The 15,136-nt window shown below is 46.5% G+C and overlaps 1 protein-coding gene across 6 annotated transcripts in view; it reads right to left on the reverse strand.

Annotated features, from left to right (window-relative positions):
• The window catches only part of RABGAP1 (RAB GTPase activating protein 1), a 154,046-nt gene continuing 138,910 nt past the window's right edge, over positions 1-15,136 (reverse strand). For all 6 annotated transcript variants that reach the window (XM_059410852.1, XM_059410855.1, XM_059410853.1 and 3 more), the window contains 5 exons: positions 6,744-6,848; positions 5,857-5,940; positions 5,230-5,301; positions 3,028-3,225; positions 1-1,725 (listed from right to left, as the gene is read on the reverse strand). In XM_059410852.1, coding sequence (XP_059266835.1) covers positions 1,603-1,725; positions 3,028-3,225; positions 5,230-5,301; positions 5,857-5,940; positions 6,744-6,848 — 582 coding nt within the window. In that variant the 3' untranslated portion in view covers positions 1-1,602. The remainder of the gene's footprint in view (positions 1,726-3,027; positions 3,226-5,229; positions 5,302-5,856; positions 5,941-6,743; positions 6,849-15,136) is intronic.

Consider the following 15,136-nt stretch of genomic DNA (forward strand, 5'->3'; position numbering starts at 1 on the left):
TGAGGCTCTTTGTACCAAAATATTTAATGAATATGCTGTTAAAATAAAACCAACAAAAGGAATAGTAATACAGTTTTACTGGTTTATATTTCAATTCATAAAGTTGACACACTGGAACTACCCTAGCACAATTTCCACGCACCTAGTTTTAGATGGGCTTACAGCTGTGTCGGTAACTGAACAAGAAAGACACAAAGCAGTGGAGGGTGTGGGTGGGTGGGGGGTTGCCACTTGTCACCTCCCGGATGATGACCTCAGCAAGCACTAGGACAGTCACTGGGAAAAGATACAAAACAAGCCAAGTATCTTTATACACAGACCAGTGCCTCTTAGAACAGCTACCTGCGCCCTGCGCGCGGAGACCAGGAGACCCTCGGCGCCAGCTGTCCATACACCGCTTTATCAACTCAGAGACTCGGCGATCTTCTCTTTTTTTTTTAAAGGTGCTAAAACCTCCATTCCATAGGTTTGAAGTGAGAACCTGCAATCCATCTGAACAACGAGGTCTGCACGCAGCCACGCTCTGGGGAGGGACACGGGCCAGCAGGACGGGGCCCTCGGCACGCACATCCCACACCTGCGTTTTCACAAACACACACACACACACAGTGCAGTGTCCTTCTCGCTTATATGCCTTGTGCAAAAACACTAGGAACTTTTTTAGTGAGGGAACGTGTCCCAGCTCTTGTGAGGGCCAGGAGGAGGGGGAACCCGACAAACCCGGAGTGAGAGCAAGTACCCAGAAAGCCGAATAATTAGCTTGTGCAGATCAGTTGTGGTCTGGGATTTAAACACTGTCAGTTGGGCGCACTGGGAGAAGATATTTATATATATATATACACACACACACGACACATGAAGCAAAATAAGATTTGTCCACGTTATGATTAATCCTGTCTCACATCGGTCAAGTCACCCAGCCCAGCCCCGTGAAGTTTTGGCAGCTAACACTAAAGAACAACAGGAACTACGAGAGTTGCATAGAATTGATCAGAAACGTGAATAATGCCAAACCCCAAACCTGTGCATCGTGTAGTTTAACAAAACTAGGTGGCTGCAACTATAACCAGGAAACCCTCCGATTTAAAACAAAGTGCTTCTCCGCGTCTGCCTGGAGGACCCTGCGCTGGCACTGAAGTAGGTAAGAACTATCTGAGTTACTGATGCCTGCCCACCCCCCCAACCCCGCAATACATATAATATGTATATTAGAAAAAAAAAAAAAAAAAGATTAAAGGTTTAGAAAAAAACCAAAAGCCTGAAGGATCCCCAAACTCTGACAATGTCAGCTCAGCCCTCGGGCCGGGGAGGTGGTGACCCATACCCGGAAGAGGCCCGGGCGCTCCCACCGAGGACGCTGTCCCAGCGCGCGTGCAGAGCGCCGCTCAGCCCTCAGGCCTGTCAGCATCAGCAGTTAGGAGAGCCTGACCCCAGAGGCTGCCTGCTTCATGAGCTCTGGTCCAATGACCTACCAACATGCTTCTATGGATCTGACTTAGGTACATTCTGGTCCTGGGACATGTCACAGAATCACACATCTGGCCAAAGAAGGCAACAAAAGGTGTCGTGTTTTCTGAAGGTGTCTGGAGGCAGCCGCTTCGCTCAGCAAGTCTCTTTCCCTTGAACCCCCGTTGCCGTCTTTATGGAGCTCAGTGTTCGGTTAAACCAGGTCTTCTTGGCGGCCTGTACCTCGTTTAGGGCAAGGCCTAAATGGTGCTCCAGGTCCTGCAAGAGGAATGACGTACATGAGCGTGCTGGCTCTGGGGTCGACGACACTGCCTCCCCAGAGCTGAGCCAAGACAAGACTTTAGCCCATTGACTCTGAGAGGCCTCAGGAAATTCCCCCAGTCTCCAACTGGCATAGAAGGATCTGGAATCCCTAGAGTTCTGGGATCGTTCCTAGTAAAGACCTCTCCATTTCTTGCCTAGTCTATTTATTAAAACAACCTCCGGACCGAGCGCCTCCCTCCCCTGTCCACCGATCACACACTAGGCAGAACGGGCTAGCGCTCCAGCTGAGACCGTGTCATTCTCTTCCAGCAAAGACCTTTAAACTCTAGACTCCCGGGCCAGACATTTGAGGTGTTTCATGATTCGGACCCAGAGACTCTCGGCCAGCTCAGGACCCAACCCCACCCCTAGCTTCCTGACACTCCTCTCTGGGTGGGCCCTGTCCTCCCTCTGCTGCGCCGCGCGCCGCTCCCTGCACCTGCACCGGGAACGCTCACTGCTCTCTCTCTCCTGCAGCTGCAACCCTGGTTCATTCTTTGACCACTGCTGCCTCGGTGGTGCTTTTCCTGATTGTCCTGGACAGTCATACAAGCCATGTCTTAGCTTTGCAACCCCAGCACCTAGAACGGGGCCTGGCAGAGAGCAGACGCCCTGTGAATGTGTGCCATGTGGGAGACCAGGCCCTAAGCTCAGTCCTGAACTCGGTTCCTTTCACAAACAGCGCTTAGGGCCCACCCTGCGCTCCATGAGGCCGCTCACGGAATTGGCCACACAGGATAAAGGTGACCAAAGTTGGCCCCAATTTCTTCGTCGGGAATGGAGGCTCAGATCCATCAGTAACCCGTCCAAAGTCACAGAGCTAGTTAAGTGACGGGAGCTGGCACTAAGAGGTGGCACTGAGGAAGTCCTCAGACATTGCCGAGCCCTTTCTGTGCTGTCGGATTTAGACTTCAAAGCAAACCGCCAGATGGGGCCCTTGTCATCTCCATTTGCAGATGAGGAGCCTGAAGTTAAGGAGGCTGAGAACAAACCCACGTCACAGCTGCTGGTGGCGCCGTGGGGATTTCCAAGCAGGTCCCTGCTCCACCGAAAAGATTCCAAGCTTGATGGACAATTCTCATTATGAGAAAGTCCAGTTCATGACAGGCCAAATACTAATTAAACACCCAGTGGTAAATAACAAGTAATGGGGCTTTTTCCTAGAAGGATTATGGCCAAAGTCTAAAAGGGAAAAAAACCCCACACGGCAGACGCCGTTTCTGGGGTCTGCAGCCCACGGCGCGGGCCGGCACGTACCTGGATCTTACACTCGGCCTCCACCAGCTGCAGCTTGGTCTGCGCCAGCTCCAGTTCCATCTCCCTCAGCTGGTTCTTCAGCGTCTCCTTCTCTTCGTCCGTGTCCTCATCTACAACTTCCTTAGCTGAGCTCATGCCCTTTATGCGACCTTCTTTGTTGAAAAATTCCCGGCAGCGCTCACAGTCGTCCACTTTTTGCTGAAAGGGAAAGTCTGATGTGAACGGGCGAGGAGAAGCGGCCCGGCCCGAAGGTGTGGGCCCTGCCTTTCTGGGGAGCCGACAGGCGGCTGCCGGGCTGAGCACCCCGGCTCCCGGAAAGCGGTTCCCTTGGGAACCGGCAAATACCCGAGTGGGAAAGCCATGCAGCATCCCACACTAAGATCAATCAGAACATTCTTAGATCATGGTCTGGTTATCTCACGTCCAAGGAACTTGGTTAAAAAAAGGAAGATGCGGTGGTGACTGAAGATTTATGTACAAAGATTTTTCACTGCAGAATGAGTGACAGAGAAATGATGGGGGGGTTAACTATCCAACCACTGCGAGAAAATTAAATATACGCTGGGCTGCATCTATACAAGGAAGTACGTAGGCAGCCTCTACAAAGTGCGGAATTTTTCATAACATGGTAAAATGGTTAAATGCTGAGTGAACCAGGACACAGAAATGTCTGTAAAGCACAGTTACAAACAGACACCACCTTTCATTTAAATAAGATGTCCCTGACTGGGAGAAACCTCATTTCATGTTCCTCTAAGAAAATATTCTGCCAATTAAACCACTTTATTTTGAGAGAGAGAGGAAGGGCAGAGGGAGAGGAAGAGACAGAATCCCAAGCAGCATCCACTCCAGCACAGACGACAGGAGGGTCACACGGGGCTCCATCTCACACCCCTGAGACTGAGACCTGAGCCCAAATCAAGAGTTGGATGCCTGTCTGACTGAGCCGTCCGGGCACCCCCAGTTACACCACTTTAGAAGGCCATCAGTTATAAAATATGTCCCAATTTCAGGACGGAAACTTGAAAAATGACTAGCAGAATGACTAGAAGAATGACTAGCATTTTGTATACTGAAATAAACAGAATGAGCACCGAAAGAACATACACCAACATGTAATAACGATATTATCTATGGGCAATATAATTTTAAGGGTTTATTTTCTCTTATTTTCAAAATTTTCTGCAATGAGCACTGCTAGTTTTAGAATCACATAGTAAATTAGTAATAAATTACATTAAAAAAAAATCACCACTGCTAGTTAAACACTGCTTAGGATGGAGGCCGGGTCTTGTTCCAGGTAGAATGGTGACGTGTGTGAATAAGGCCATGAGCCCAGAACTCTCCCACCTTCGTCCTTTAGCAAGTTACTCGTCATGGAATAACTGGATGAGCACAGTACTATGGGGACGGCTTACGGGACAGCAGTGGCTGCCAGGGTGGCTCAGTCGGTGAAGCGTCTGCCTTTGGCTCAGGTCATGATCTCAGGGGTCTGGAATGAGCCCTGCATGTCAGGAATCCTGCTTCTCCCTCTGCTCCTCCTGCACTGCTCATGTGCACTCTTGCTCGCTCTCTCAAACAAATAAAATCTTCCAAAAATTTTTTTTAAAAATTAAAAAAAAAAAAAAAAAAAAAAAAAAGGCACCAAGTTATAAAAGCCCCTGAATGGGAAACGGAAACATTGAAAACTGAAAGTCCTCATTGGATTTGGATCCATTACAAGGAATTGAGCCCAGAGACGGAGCTGAGTGCCCTCATTTTACACAACGTGGGGAGTGACAATGACACCACAGGGTCCTGACCTCTGCACCCCCACCCTGTGCCCAACTGCCGCCGGCAGGCCTCCTTCACCCGCATAGCACCGCAGTGATCACCTGCTCTACTGACATCTGCAAATCTCGGGTCACTTTTTGTGACAGTCACGTCATCCAGACGATGTTACGTGAGGAAAAGGGCATTTGTATTTCGAGATCTAAAACCAGAGCTCCCGGTTGCGTCGTACTCCCTTCCAGAGGAAACCAGCAGAGCATTAGTTTTGAGCCCCAGAGCCAGGCCACGACTGGCCCCTCGTCAGGTACATGCAAGCTTCTCTCACTTTTGAAATCCAAGTAAACCACCCCATTCCCAAAATCTCTGGGGCTGAGCAAAGCACAATGAGCTAGCTGGTACAGAACAGAAGCTCTTTGGTAAAGGAAAACTTACCCGAATTTTCTCAATTTCCACTTTATTAGCTGTCTGCTGCTTCTCCAATCGTTCACTTAACTGAGAACAAATCTGAAGAAACAAACAAAGTGACAATCTCATGAGCAATGTCGTGCAGAAGCTGGGCCTGGGAGGAATTCTACGGAGAAGCGGAGTGGCTGAGGGCGCGCGGTGGGAGGGCGAGCCCAGGCTCCCCTGCTCTGCCGCCTCCGGTTTATAGACACTTGACAACCTCACGAGCCAGCCCAAGATCCGAATTTGGTTAAGAACAAGACCAGTTTAGTTACGTTCTTGAAACTCAACCCGCCAGGGAAAGGAGCGGTTCTACAGCATGTGACCGCGCGTGAACACGAGGCCAGAAGGACAGGGTGGCTTTCATTTATTAAATGCCTGTTTATAGGCTGGGCACTATGCCAGGCTCTCTACAGACCTGATCTTATGGAATCCTCTCGACAGTTCTCTGAAATAGTGATAGTTTCTCTGTGTCAGCGCGGAGAAGCAGTGAAGTCACTTGCCCAGTGAAGTCACCGGTCAGTGTAGGTGGCAGGTGGGCGTGGAGGGGACACATTTATCCAGAAAAGCAGGGCTTCCAGAAAACATGCCCACTTACAGGCTGCTCAGACTCACCTGCTTGTAGTCACCAATGATAGAACTGTTTTTTCTAATCTCAGATTCTGCTTTGTCAAGTTCCCGACGACACATTTCTTTTAACTGCACACATTTAAAAAAAGAAAGGAAAAGGAAAAGTGAATGTTTTAAGGGAAATATAAAGCCCTGGCACTGGCCGCTTCGATCTGGGCTTTCGAAAAAGTACCTGACTACTCTGGCAGGGCTGCATTTCAACCACGTGGTCTCGATGCCAGGAGAGGGAGAGAAAAGTCAAAACTCCCAAAAGATCAAACCCCATTTTGGAATGGGGCTTTTGCTAAGGTTCCTCCCTGCCTGTGAACTTGAGCTGAGGAGGCAGCACAGACCCAATGGACTAAAACTCTTCAGAGGACTGTTGTGTCTTCAGAACAGAGACAGGGTCTCATGGTCTCTCACCTCAGGCCATCCTACCAGACACCAGAGAGTGTCACCATCATGGAGAACCACGGGGGGAAGAAGGGGCTTCCTGCAGGGTATGCAGCATACTGTGTCCCCAATGACTGTGGAGAGCTGGCTCAAGACAGGCTTTCCAGAGTCTGCTCTGTGGGGGGACAGGCAGGGGACGAGTCCGACATCATGTCTGCTTTCCTTCTGCAGAAATGCTAACTCTCTTTGTCACATCCAGTTGCTGACACACAGGAACTTCTCTTGTCCCAAGGAAGGATGGGCTCTGCCCCAGTGTCTCCTCTTATGCCCTAATTATTAACTATTACACTTTACACAGTAACTAGAAAAAGCCTTGGGAGAGAAACTGAAGGCAGCTGTCTCTGGTTCCCCAGTGCCAACAGGAAGCCGTCAGCTGGACTCGAGACTCTCAGGCTCGGACGAGAAACCGAGGCGTGTGGGAGGGGCAGAGCTCCCCTCACCTGAGCAGACTCATCTTCCAGCCGTCTTTTCTCTTCTTCAGCATCGATCAACTTTTGTTTAGTCATAAGCAACTCCTTATTGAGTGCATCTGCCTTCTCTTCAGCCTGAAACATGTAAAAGACGCTGTCACAGAACAAGAACTGAGAACCAGATGGGATTTGAATTGCTCAGGACAATCCCTTTTTAATGTGACAGAGAAAGTGAGCCAGAGAGCAGAAAGATGCTAGAGGTCACACGGAGACTGCCTGGCCCAGGCTCCTGCACAGACATCACACGGGACAGTGGTTAGAAGCTCAGCCTTTGGCATCAGAAAGCCTGGGCTCAGCCCCCATTGTTCTCTGACCATGTGCCACTTGGACGAGTCACTGAGAATCTTTCTGAGCTTTTGGCTTGTCATCTGAGGGATAAGGCACAGGAAGGACTCAGCACAGCACGTGGCAGACAGTAAACACTCAATAAAAGGTAGTGGTCATGACCACTAACAGTAATAATAAATCCTGGTTTTCTTCCCCAAGACTCAGTATTTCCTCTGCTTCCTCAAACAAGGTCTACACTTCATTCTCATCACGTGATAAGGGAGGCCGCCTCTTTCCTGGCACTCACTTACCACGATCTGAAATGGCCACACCCCAGTTCTTTTTGAAAACATGCAAAGGTCTGGTGGGCAGATTTGGTGACCTAAGTGAAAATGAGACACTGATGCCTGACGCAGGAGCCCCTGACACTTGGCATTCCACGGATAACCGAAGATGAGCACGTCAGAGCACAGCCACAGAAACGGGGCCGAAGCTCCTAGAGTTCCACAGCATCAGACAGAGAGAGTCTCTGCCGGCTCCTTATACACAGCCCTCTTTTTAACAATGAATGGAAGTGGATTAAACAGTCTCTGAAATTAAACAGTTTCTGATGTCACTAGCTGAAGAGGTGTCACGGAGCGCCTGCACTTTGCACCATACCACACTTGCTCTGAAGGATCTTCTCCGGGAGGAGCAGGAGCGGCAGGGCTGGGGCCTTACACGGAGAGCGGAGGACGGCTTGCTAACGCGACCTCAAGTGGCCATGCGTTATGGCAAGTTGCACACGTGTGCAGTGAAGTGGGGTCTCAAGAGTTAGTTAAGGCCTGTCCTGTCTGGCTGTGGCCTGTCAGCTCCTTCTCTACCTCTAACCCAAGAAACAGTGAAAGGAAATGAGAATCGAAAAACAGAGGAAATATCTAGTAAGGAGAACTAAGTCCTCTTACAGATTGGTTTTTCTTCAATCTTTCTCCTCTCTCTGCGGACTCCCTTGCCATCTCCTGAGCAGTGCTCTGGAGCCTGAGCACACGTACGTTCTCTCGGTCATGCAGCACTACTATCACAGTAGGGACTCGAGGAGTGTGAAAGAGCCAGGTTACGACCTGCGTCTCTGAAGTCAAGTCTTCCCTGCGCACCCCGGGTGCCCTCAAGCTCGCAGGGCGCACACAGCAGAGCTATAATCTTCAACCCAATGGTGTGACATTAAGTCCAGTGTTTGTGCCATCTCTCCAAGAGCTGATGACTCTCAAGGCTACGTGAGTGGGAGGTGCACAGAAGTTACTAGACTGGCCTGACCAGTGTCCCCTCAGGGCACCACACTCCCCGCACTCTATCTGCGTGAGCATATGAAAAGGGAGCATCCGGAGATTATATAAACACAAATCCTGACTTCCACTTCTCCTCATGAAGGACTAACAGGAACCAGATTTATCCTCCCACCGCAAGCAAAAAATTGTACAAAGTGTATGAAACGACTGTTTTCAGACAGTGAAAACAATACATGAAGACCTGTGGTTCCTGGGAGAAAGAAAACAAGATGAGTCCCACTATCACCCTGGGTTTCTCCCTAGGGGCACATTCTGAACTGAGCAGGAGGGTGAAGGGTTCCAAACAGAGCATGTCTCAAAAGGTCAAGGAGGCAGAGTTAAGGGACCAAGGATGCTGAGGTGGTTGGAAGCTGGCGGGCAGAGGCCTGGAAATAAGAAAGCTCTGAAGTAGCTAATAGGGTAATAGCGGAGATAAACTGAAAATATGAAAGTACCCAATTAAACCAAAGAAGACAGAGAGGTGCCTGCCTGTCAGCTGGAAGAGCGTGCAACTCCTGATCTCTGGGCTGTGCTTTCAAGCCCCATGTTGGGTGTAGAGATTACTTAAAAAATAAATAAATAAATAAAAATAAAAATCTTTAAACCAAAGGAGGCAGAAAAGGAGAAAGAAAAAGCAAATGCAACAAATAGAGAACAATAAGCAAGGTGGCAGACTTAAATCTACCATATAAATATTTACATTAAATGTAAATGGTCTAAACATTCCAATTAAAAGATTATCAGACTGAATAAAATAATCAAGACCCAACTACATGCTGGCTACAAAAAAACAGTTTTAATTATAAGGACAGAGATAAATTAAAGGTCAAAGGATGGAAAAGGATGTATACTAGGCAAGACCATGAAAGCTGGAGTGACTATTAATATCAAAATAGATTTCAAAGCAGAATACAACTATGGACAAAGAGGGACATTTCATAACAATAAAAGACTTGCTCCACTGAGAAGGTGTAATAATCTGAAATGTATAAATAAGTTCAAATTACAGAGAACAAAAACTAACATAACTGAAAGATGAAATAAATGCACAATTAGAGACTTCTTCACTGTCCTCTCAGTAAGCAACAGAAGAAGTGGAGAAGGAAAACCAGTACATTCATGGAAGATTTCAATAATACTCAACCATCTTGACCAAATTGACTTTTATAGAATGCTGCACCCGTAACAACAAAACACACACATTTTCCACCTGCAAATGGACATGCACCCTAATAGATCCTAAGTTAGGCCCTAAAATAAGCATGAGTATGTTTCCAAAGGATTAAAAACAGAAAGGATACGTACTCTGATCACAAGTGAATTAAATTATAAAGTAACAACAGAAAAAATTCCGGGAGGGGCACCTGGATTGTTCAGCTGGTTACGTGTCTGCCTTTGGCTCAGGTCCTGGGATTGGGCCCTGTGTCCCACTCCCTCTGTCCCTCCCCTCCACTTGTTCTTGCTCAAAAAAAAAAAAAAGAAGTGATTGAGTTTTGGGAAAAATCCCTAATAGTTGAAAATTAAACAACACACCACTTATCAATTCACAGGTCAAAGAAAAACCAGTAAGAACTGAATGAAAATAAAAACTTAATATATCAGAATATCAGAATATGTGGAAGACAGCTGAAATAGTGCTTCAGGGACATTTATCACTTTAAATGCTTATTTTAGAAAAACAGGGTCTAGAATTAATGATCAATTAATGATCTTTCTTTTGAAGATTAGCTAGAAAAAGAGCAGGGGTGCCTGGGTTTCTCAGTCGGTTAAGTGTCGAACTCTTAATTTAGCTCAGGTCATGATCTCAGGTCATGGGATCAAACCCCAAGTCTGGCTCTGTGCTCAGTGGGGAGTCTGCTTGAGATTCTCTCTCTCTCTCTCTCTCTCTCCATTCCTCTTCACTGCAAATGAACTTGCTCTTTCTCTCTCTCTAAAATACATAATCTTAAAAAAACAAAAAAAGATCAGCTAGGAAAAGGAAAAAATTAAACAAAAAATAAAGTTACCAAAAAAAAACAAAAACAAAAAACCCCCCAAAAAACAGAAATCGATGAAACAAAACAAATAGAGAGAGAAAAAAAAAAATCAAACCAAAAGCTGGATTCTGAAGAAACCAACACACCTGATAAACTCCTGGTCAGATTAAGGAAAAAGGAGAAAAGACACAAATTACTCATATCTGGAATGAAAGACAGACTATCTCAACAGATCCTATAAACATTTAAAGAGTAAGGAAATAACAATAATTATACCAATACCTTTCACAATTAAAATGATGAAGTTACCTGAAAGACACAATTATGAACACAGAGACAAGAATTAGAAAATTCCTATATCTGGAAATAAACTGAATTCATAATTAAGTAATTTCCCAAGAAAATTCCAGGCCCTCATGGCATCACTGGGGATTAAAAGATTTAGTCAAGGAATAACCCTACATAAATTCCTTAAGCAAACAGGAGGGAACACATCCCAGTTCATTTTAGAAGGTCATCATTACTCTGCCACCAAAACAAGACAAAATGTTAAGGAAACTCCAGACAAGATATTCCTCACGAACACAAAAATTTTAATACAAATAAAAATCATAAGGAAAAAAAGGAAACCCCAAGTTTGCTAAGGAGGCAAAGGTTGGTTTATATTGAAAACTCGAATTACATCACCATATTCACAGAATTAGGAGAAATAGCAAGTAACCATGTCAACAGATGGAGGAAGAGCATCTGACAAAACTCAACACCCATCACGACAAAGCTCAGTGCAGAGGAGGAAAGGAGAACTTCCTCAAACTGACCGAGGAACACCCCACAGGGGACGGCTGAAACAAGGCGACGAGGCCCACTCCTTCCATTCAACACTGTTCTGAAGATCCTGGTCCGTGCAGGAAGGCAAGGAAAAGAAAAAGGCTCAAAAGACTTGAAAGAAAGTAAACTGTCTTTATTCAGAGATGAATTGACTGTGTATATGGAAAATGCTAGATAGTAAACCAAAAAGCTACTAGAATTGTAAGTGAATTCAGCAAGGTCATAGGACAGAAGCTCATGTAATCAATTTTATTTCTAAGGACTAGCAATAAACAATTGGAGAACACAATATCCTTTACAATAAGTTAAAAAAAAAATGTATAAGTCTTGCTAACTGAAAACTAAAGAATGATGCTGAAACTGAAAAAGACCCAAATAAATGATAATTATAACCTATTCACGGATTGGAAAGTTCAATTATTATTCAGATGATAATTCTCTCCAAGCTGACAGGTTCAATGCACCTCCACTCAAAATCCCAGAGGCTTTTATTTCTAGAAGTTGACAAACTGATTCTAGTACTTATATAGAAATGCAAATGACAGAATAGCCAAACTATTTTTTAAAAAAAGAACAACAAAGTTAGAGGACTCCCATGACCTGATTTTCAGATTGTAAAGCTACAGGGATTGAGACCATGCTGTTAGCATGAGGATACACATACAGATCAATGGAGCAGGCATGGAATTGAGGAGACCATCCATACAATTGATTTTTGATAAAGAGGCCAAAGTAATTCATTCAGGAAAGGTTTGCCAGCTGTCCACGATCTCAGATCTAGGGTGCAGTGTAGCCAGACTGTAAATCTCAGCAGGTGGGCTCCTGAGTATTTCCCTCACCTTGATTACCCTCAGTTTAGAGAGTGTGCCAGAGGGGACTCACGTATGGTCCTGCTGGCCCTATGCAATGGCCTCATGCAGTGTTAGGTCTGGGCAGGACTCCTGCTTCATAGAGGCGACAGCATGGCTAGGCTCACCTAGCGTCTCTGTGGCTTACTAGCAATCTACTGTGTAACAAAAGTGACATAAAACAACTGAAAATTCAAAGAGTGTTCTGGAAACCTGGTAAGGCACACACCAGAGTTTTACTCTGGGATACAAAAAGGGAAAAGCTGGAAATAATGAATTTCTTTCAAAAACCTGACTGAAAGGGCACCTGGGTGGCTCAGGTCATGATCTCTGGGTCCTGGGATCGAGCCCTGCATTGGGCTCCCCACTCATCAGGGAGTCTGCTTGTCCCTCTCCCCTTGTTCCTTCCCCACTTGTGCATGCTCTCTCAAAAATAACAAAAAACCCTGAGTCCCTGAAGGCCAAAAACAAAAAAAGGGGGTGAGAGGACCCCATTCCCCTCGCTTGAGAACCTAGCTTTCAGTGATAATTCTAAAGGAACAGGAGAAGACAGACTTGGAAAGGGACTCCAAGCCTAGTGTGGGCAAGGTGTACCTTAGCACCATAGTAGCCAGCCGGAGAAAGAGACCCCAGTTTGAAATCCCTGAGCCCTAAGGGGAGGAAGGGCCATACTCCTCTGAGCCGAGTTAGGAGTGTGAGCTCTGGTGTCAGGCCACCTGGGTTTTAATCTGAAATGTCACGCTATACTGCAGTTTCCTAATCAGTAAAACAGGGATCATACTGTATCCCTGACATGACATGGGTTGTTTTGGGCACAAAAGCTCTTAGAGCAACGCCTAGAACTCAGTAAGTGCCCAGAAAACGTTTGCTTATTGTGTGTCACTATCTGTGTTTCTGATGTAGTTATGACACCAGATCGCAGCTTCCTGTTCCATATTTATTTTGGAGACAGCAGGCATTGTAGACAAGCCTGGGGCATTCCAATCAGTCGGGCCTGGGTTAGATTCCTGGTTCTGCTTTCTCCATGGCGCATCCATCTCTCTTTGCATCTCAAGTTCATGATTGTTACAAAAATCCTCATCCATCCGTGGGGCTCATGTAACCCTCCTCACAAGGCTGAGGCAAGGGTAGGAGATACTAGATGTTAGCCAAGTGCTTCTGACAGTGCCGATCACAAAGAACATCAGAAAGGGGAATTCACATTATTTTGACTATTTCTCACTCCTGGTTATCAGGAAGGTTGAAGAACCTAGCTCTTTTCTGTGTCAAGATAAGGCAACTTGCAAAAAAAGTTCACACCATTTAGGAGCAGACTTCGAGAACATGAGAATCCGTGCCCACCCGCAAGAGGGGACAACAGTGCAACCGCTGGGCCTGGTAGGGGACAGTGCAGCAGCTCACACTGAATATATCCACCTGGGGTCTTCGCTCAAGTTGCCTCTTCCTGCAATTTTTTGAACACAAAGCTCCTATCCAGGACCCTGTTCTTTTGTCTTTTTCACCTCCTCTCTGCATGATCCCCAGTTGCTACGGAGCCACTTTCAGGGCGCACTGTGGCCTGGCTTCAGTGGTTGCTGCTCACGGTCAGCCGCCTCCCTCCACGCACTGGGCAGAAAGGCCTGAACAGGAGGAGACGACTTCTAGAGCATTCCTACCAAGAACAGAGGGCATGCCAGGACTCTGCACCAGAAGGCAGGGACTCGAACCTGAGGGCCAGACTGTGGTGAACTAATAAACAGTGAGAGTTCCTGGTTCCGGTTACTGAGGGCTAATGACCTGGAAACTGCCTCCCTTCCAAAGCGGAAAAAGCCTCCTTCTCAGTCACACGCAGCGAGGCGCAGCTGACAAGCAGAAGAATCAGCGCGGCCCGAGGCTGGCTATGTTTGGTGGTGCTTCTCACATTCACCAAGTCATGGTGTTCTCCCTGTGCGCGGGGACACAGCTAATATTCCCCCTTCCCACCTTTGCTCTACTTGAAAGGACAGTAGCTGGTATTAGAATACGGGTCTATGCAGGGCGCCTGGGTGGTGAGAGGTTGGTTAAGCGTCCAACTCTTGGTTTTGGCTCAGGTTGTGATCTCAGGGTTGTACGACTGAGCCCGGTGTCCGGCTCTCGTTCCTTCTTCCTCTGCCTCCCCCACCCTCTCCCTGCTCCCCACTCTCTCTCTCTCAAATAAATATTCTTTTTTCAAATAAATATTTAAAAAAAAAAAGTCTACTCAAAACTCTTTTTCTTTTCTTTTTTTTTTTAAGATTTTATTTTTTTATTTGACAGAGAGATCACAAGTAGGCAGAGAAGAAGGCAGAGAGACAGAGGGGGAAGCAGGCTTCCCGCTGAGCAGAGAGCCCAATGCAGGGCTCGATCCCAGGACCCTGAGATAATGACCCAAGCCGAAGGCAAAAGCCCAAACCAAGGGCCCAAATAGGTGCCCCTTCACAACTCTATTTCTAAAGAAAACAAACACTGGTAGATACTGCCATCTTGCTCTCTTTTCATCTAACGTGTGAACACTTTGAGAACCTAATGAAAGCACAGACTTTCAAAGAAATACAGAACACGGTATTTTCCTAAACATTTGGTGGATGCCAAGGGCCTTGTGAAGTTCACAGATCTTATGGGGTTCAATACATCCCGCAAGTCCCCTATAAGCCCTTAACAGCCTGAGCCTCTATCTAGAACCTTAGGAAACCAATGAGCAGAACAGTAGTCTTAGGAGTCTGACAGGGAAATATATGAGTCAGATGTTGGCAAACTACAGTCCATGTGCCAAGTCCAGCTTCTACCTATGCTTGTAAATAAAGTTTTATTGGAACACAGCCACACTCATTCCTTTACTTATTGTCTACGGCTACTTCTGTGCCAATGGCAGTGTTTGATGTTGCCACAGAGACCATCTGGCCCACAAAGCCTAAAATATTTACTATCCATCCCTTCAAGGCGGAAGTTTGCCAAATTCTGACCTAAACGATGAATGAAAGACCACACGTTTTTCAAAGGAAGGCTGCTAGCATAGAAAATGGACAAATACCCTGCCACGAAAGCCATCATCTTGAACTTTTTAAGATTAGGAGGAGCAAAGAAAGAACAGCTGCCAGCTGAGATTACCGGTGAAATCGCAAGCTGCTCAGGCCCCGAGCTTC

Source organism: Mustela nigripes, chromosome 9 (assembly GCF_022355385.1).
Source record: "Mustela nigripes isolate SB6536 chromosome 9, MUSNIG.SB6536, whole genome shotgun sequence".
Taxonomy (NCBI): Eukaryota; Metazoa; Chordata; class Mammalia; order Carnivora; family Mustelidae; genus Mustela; species Mustela nigripes.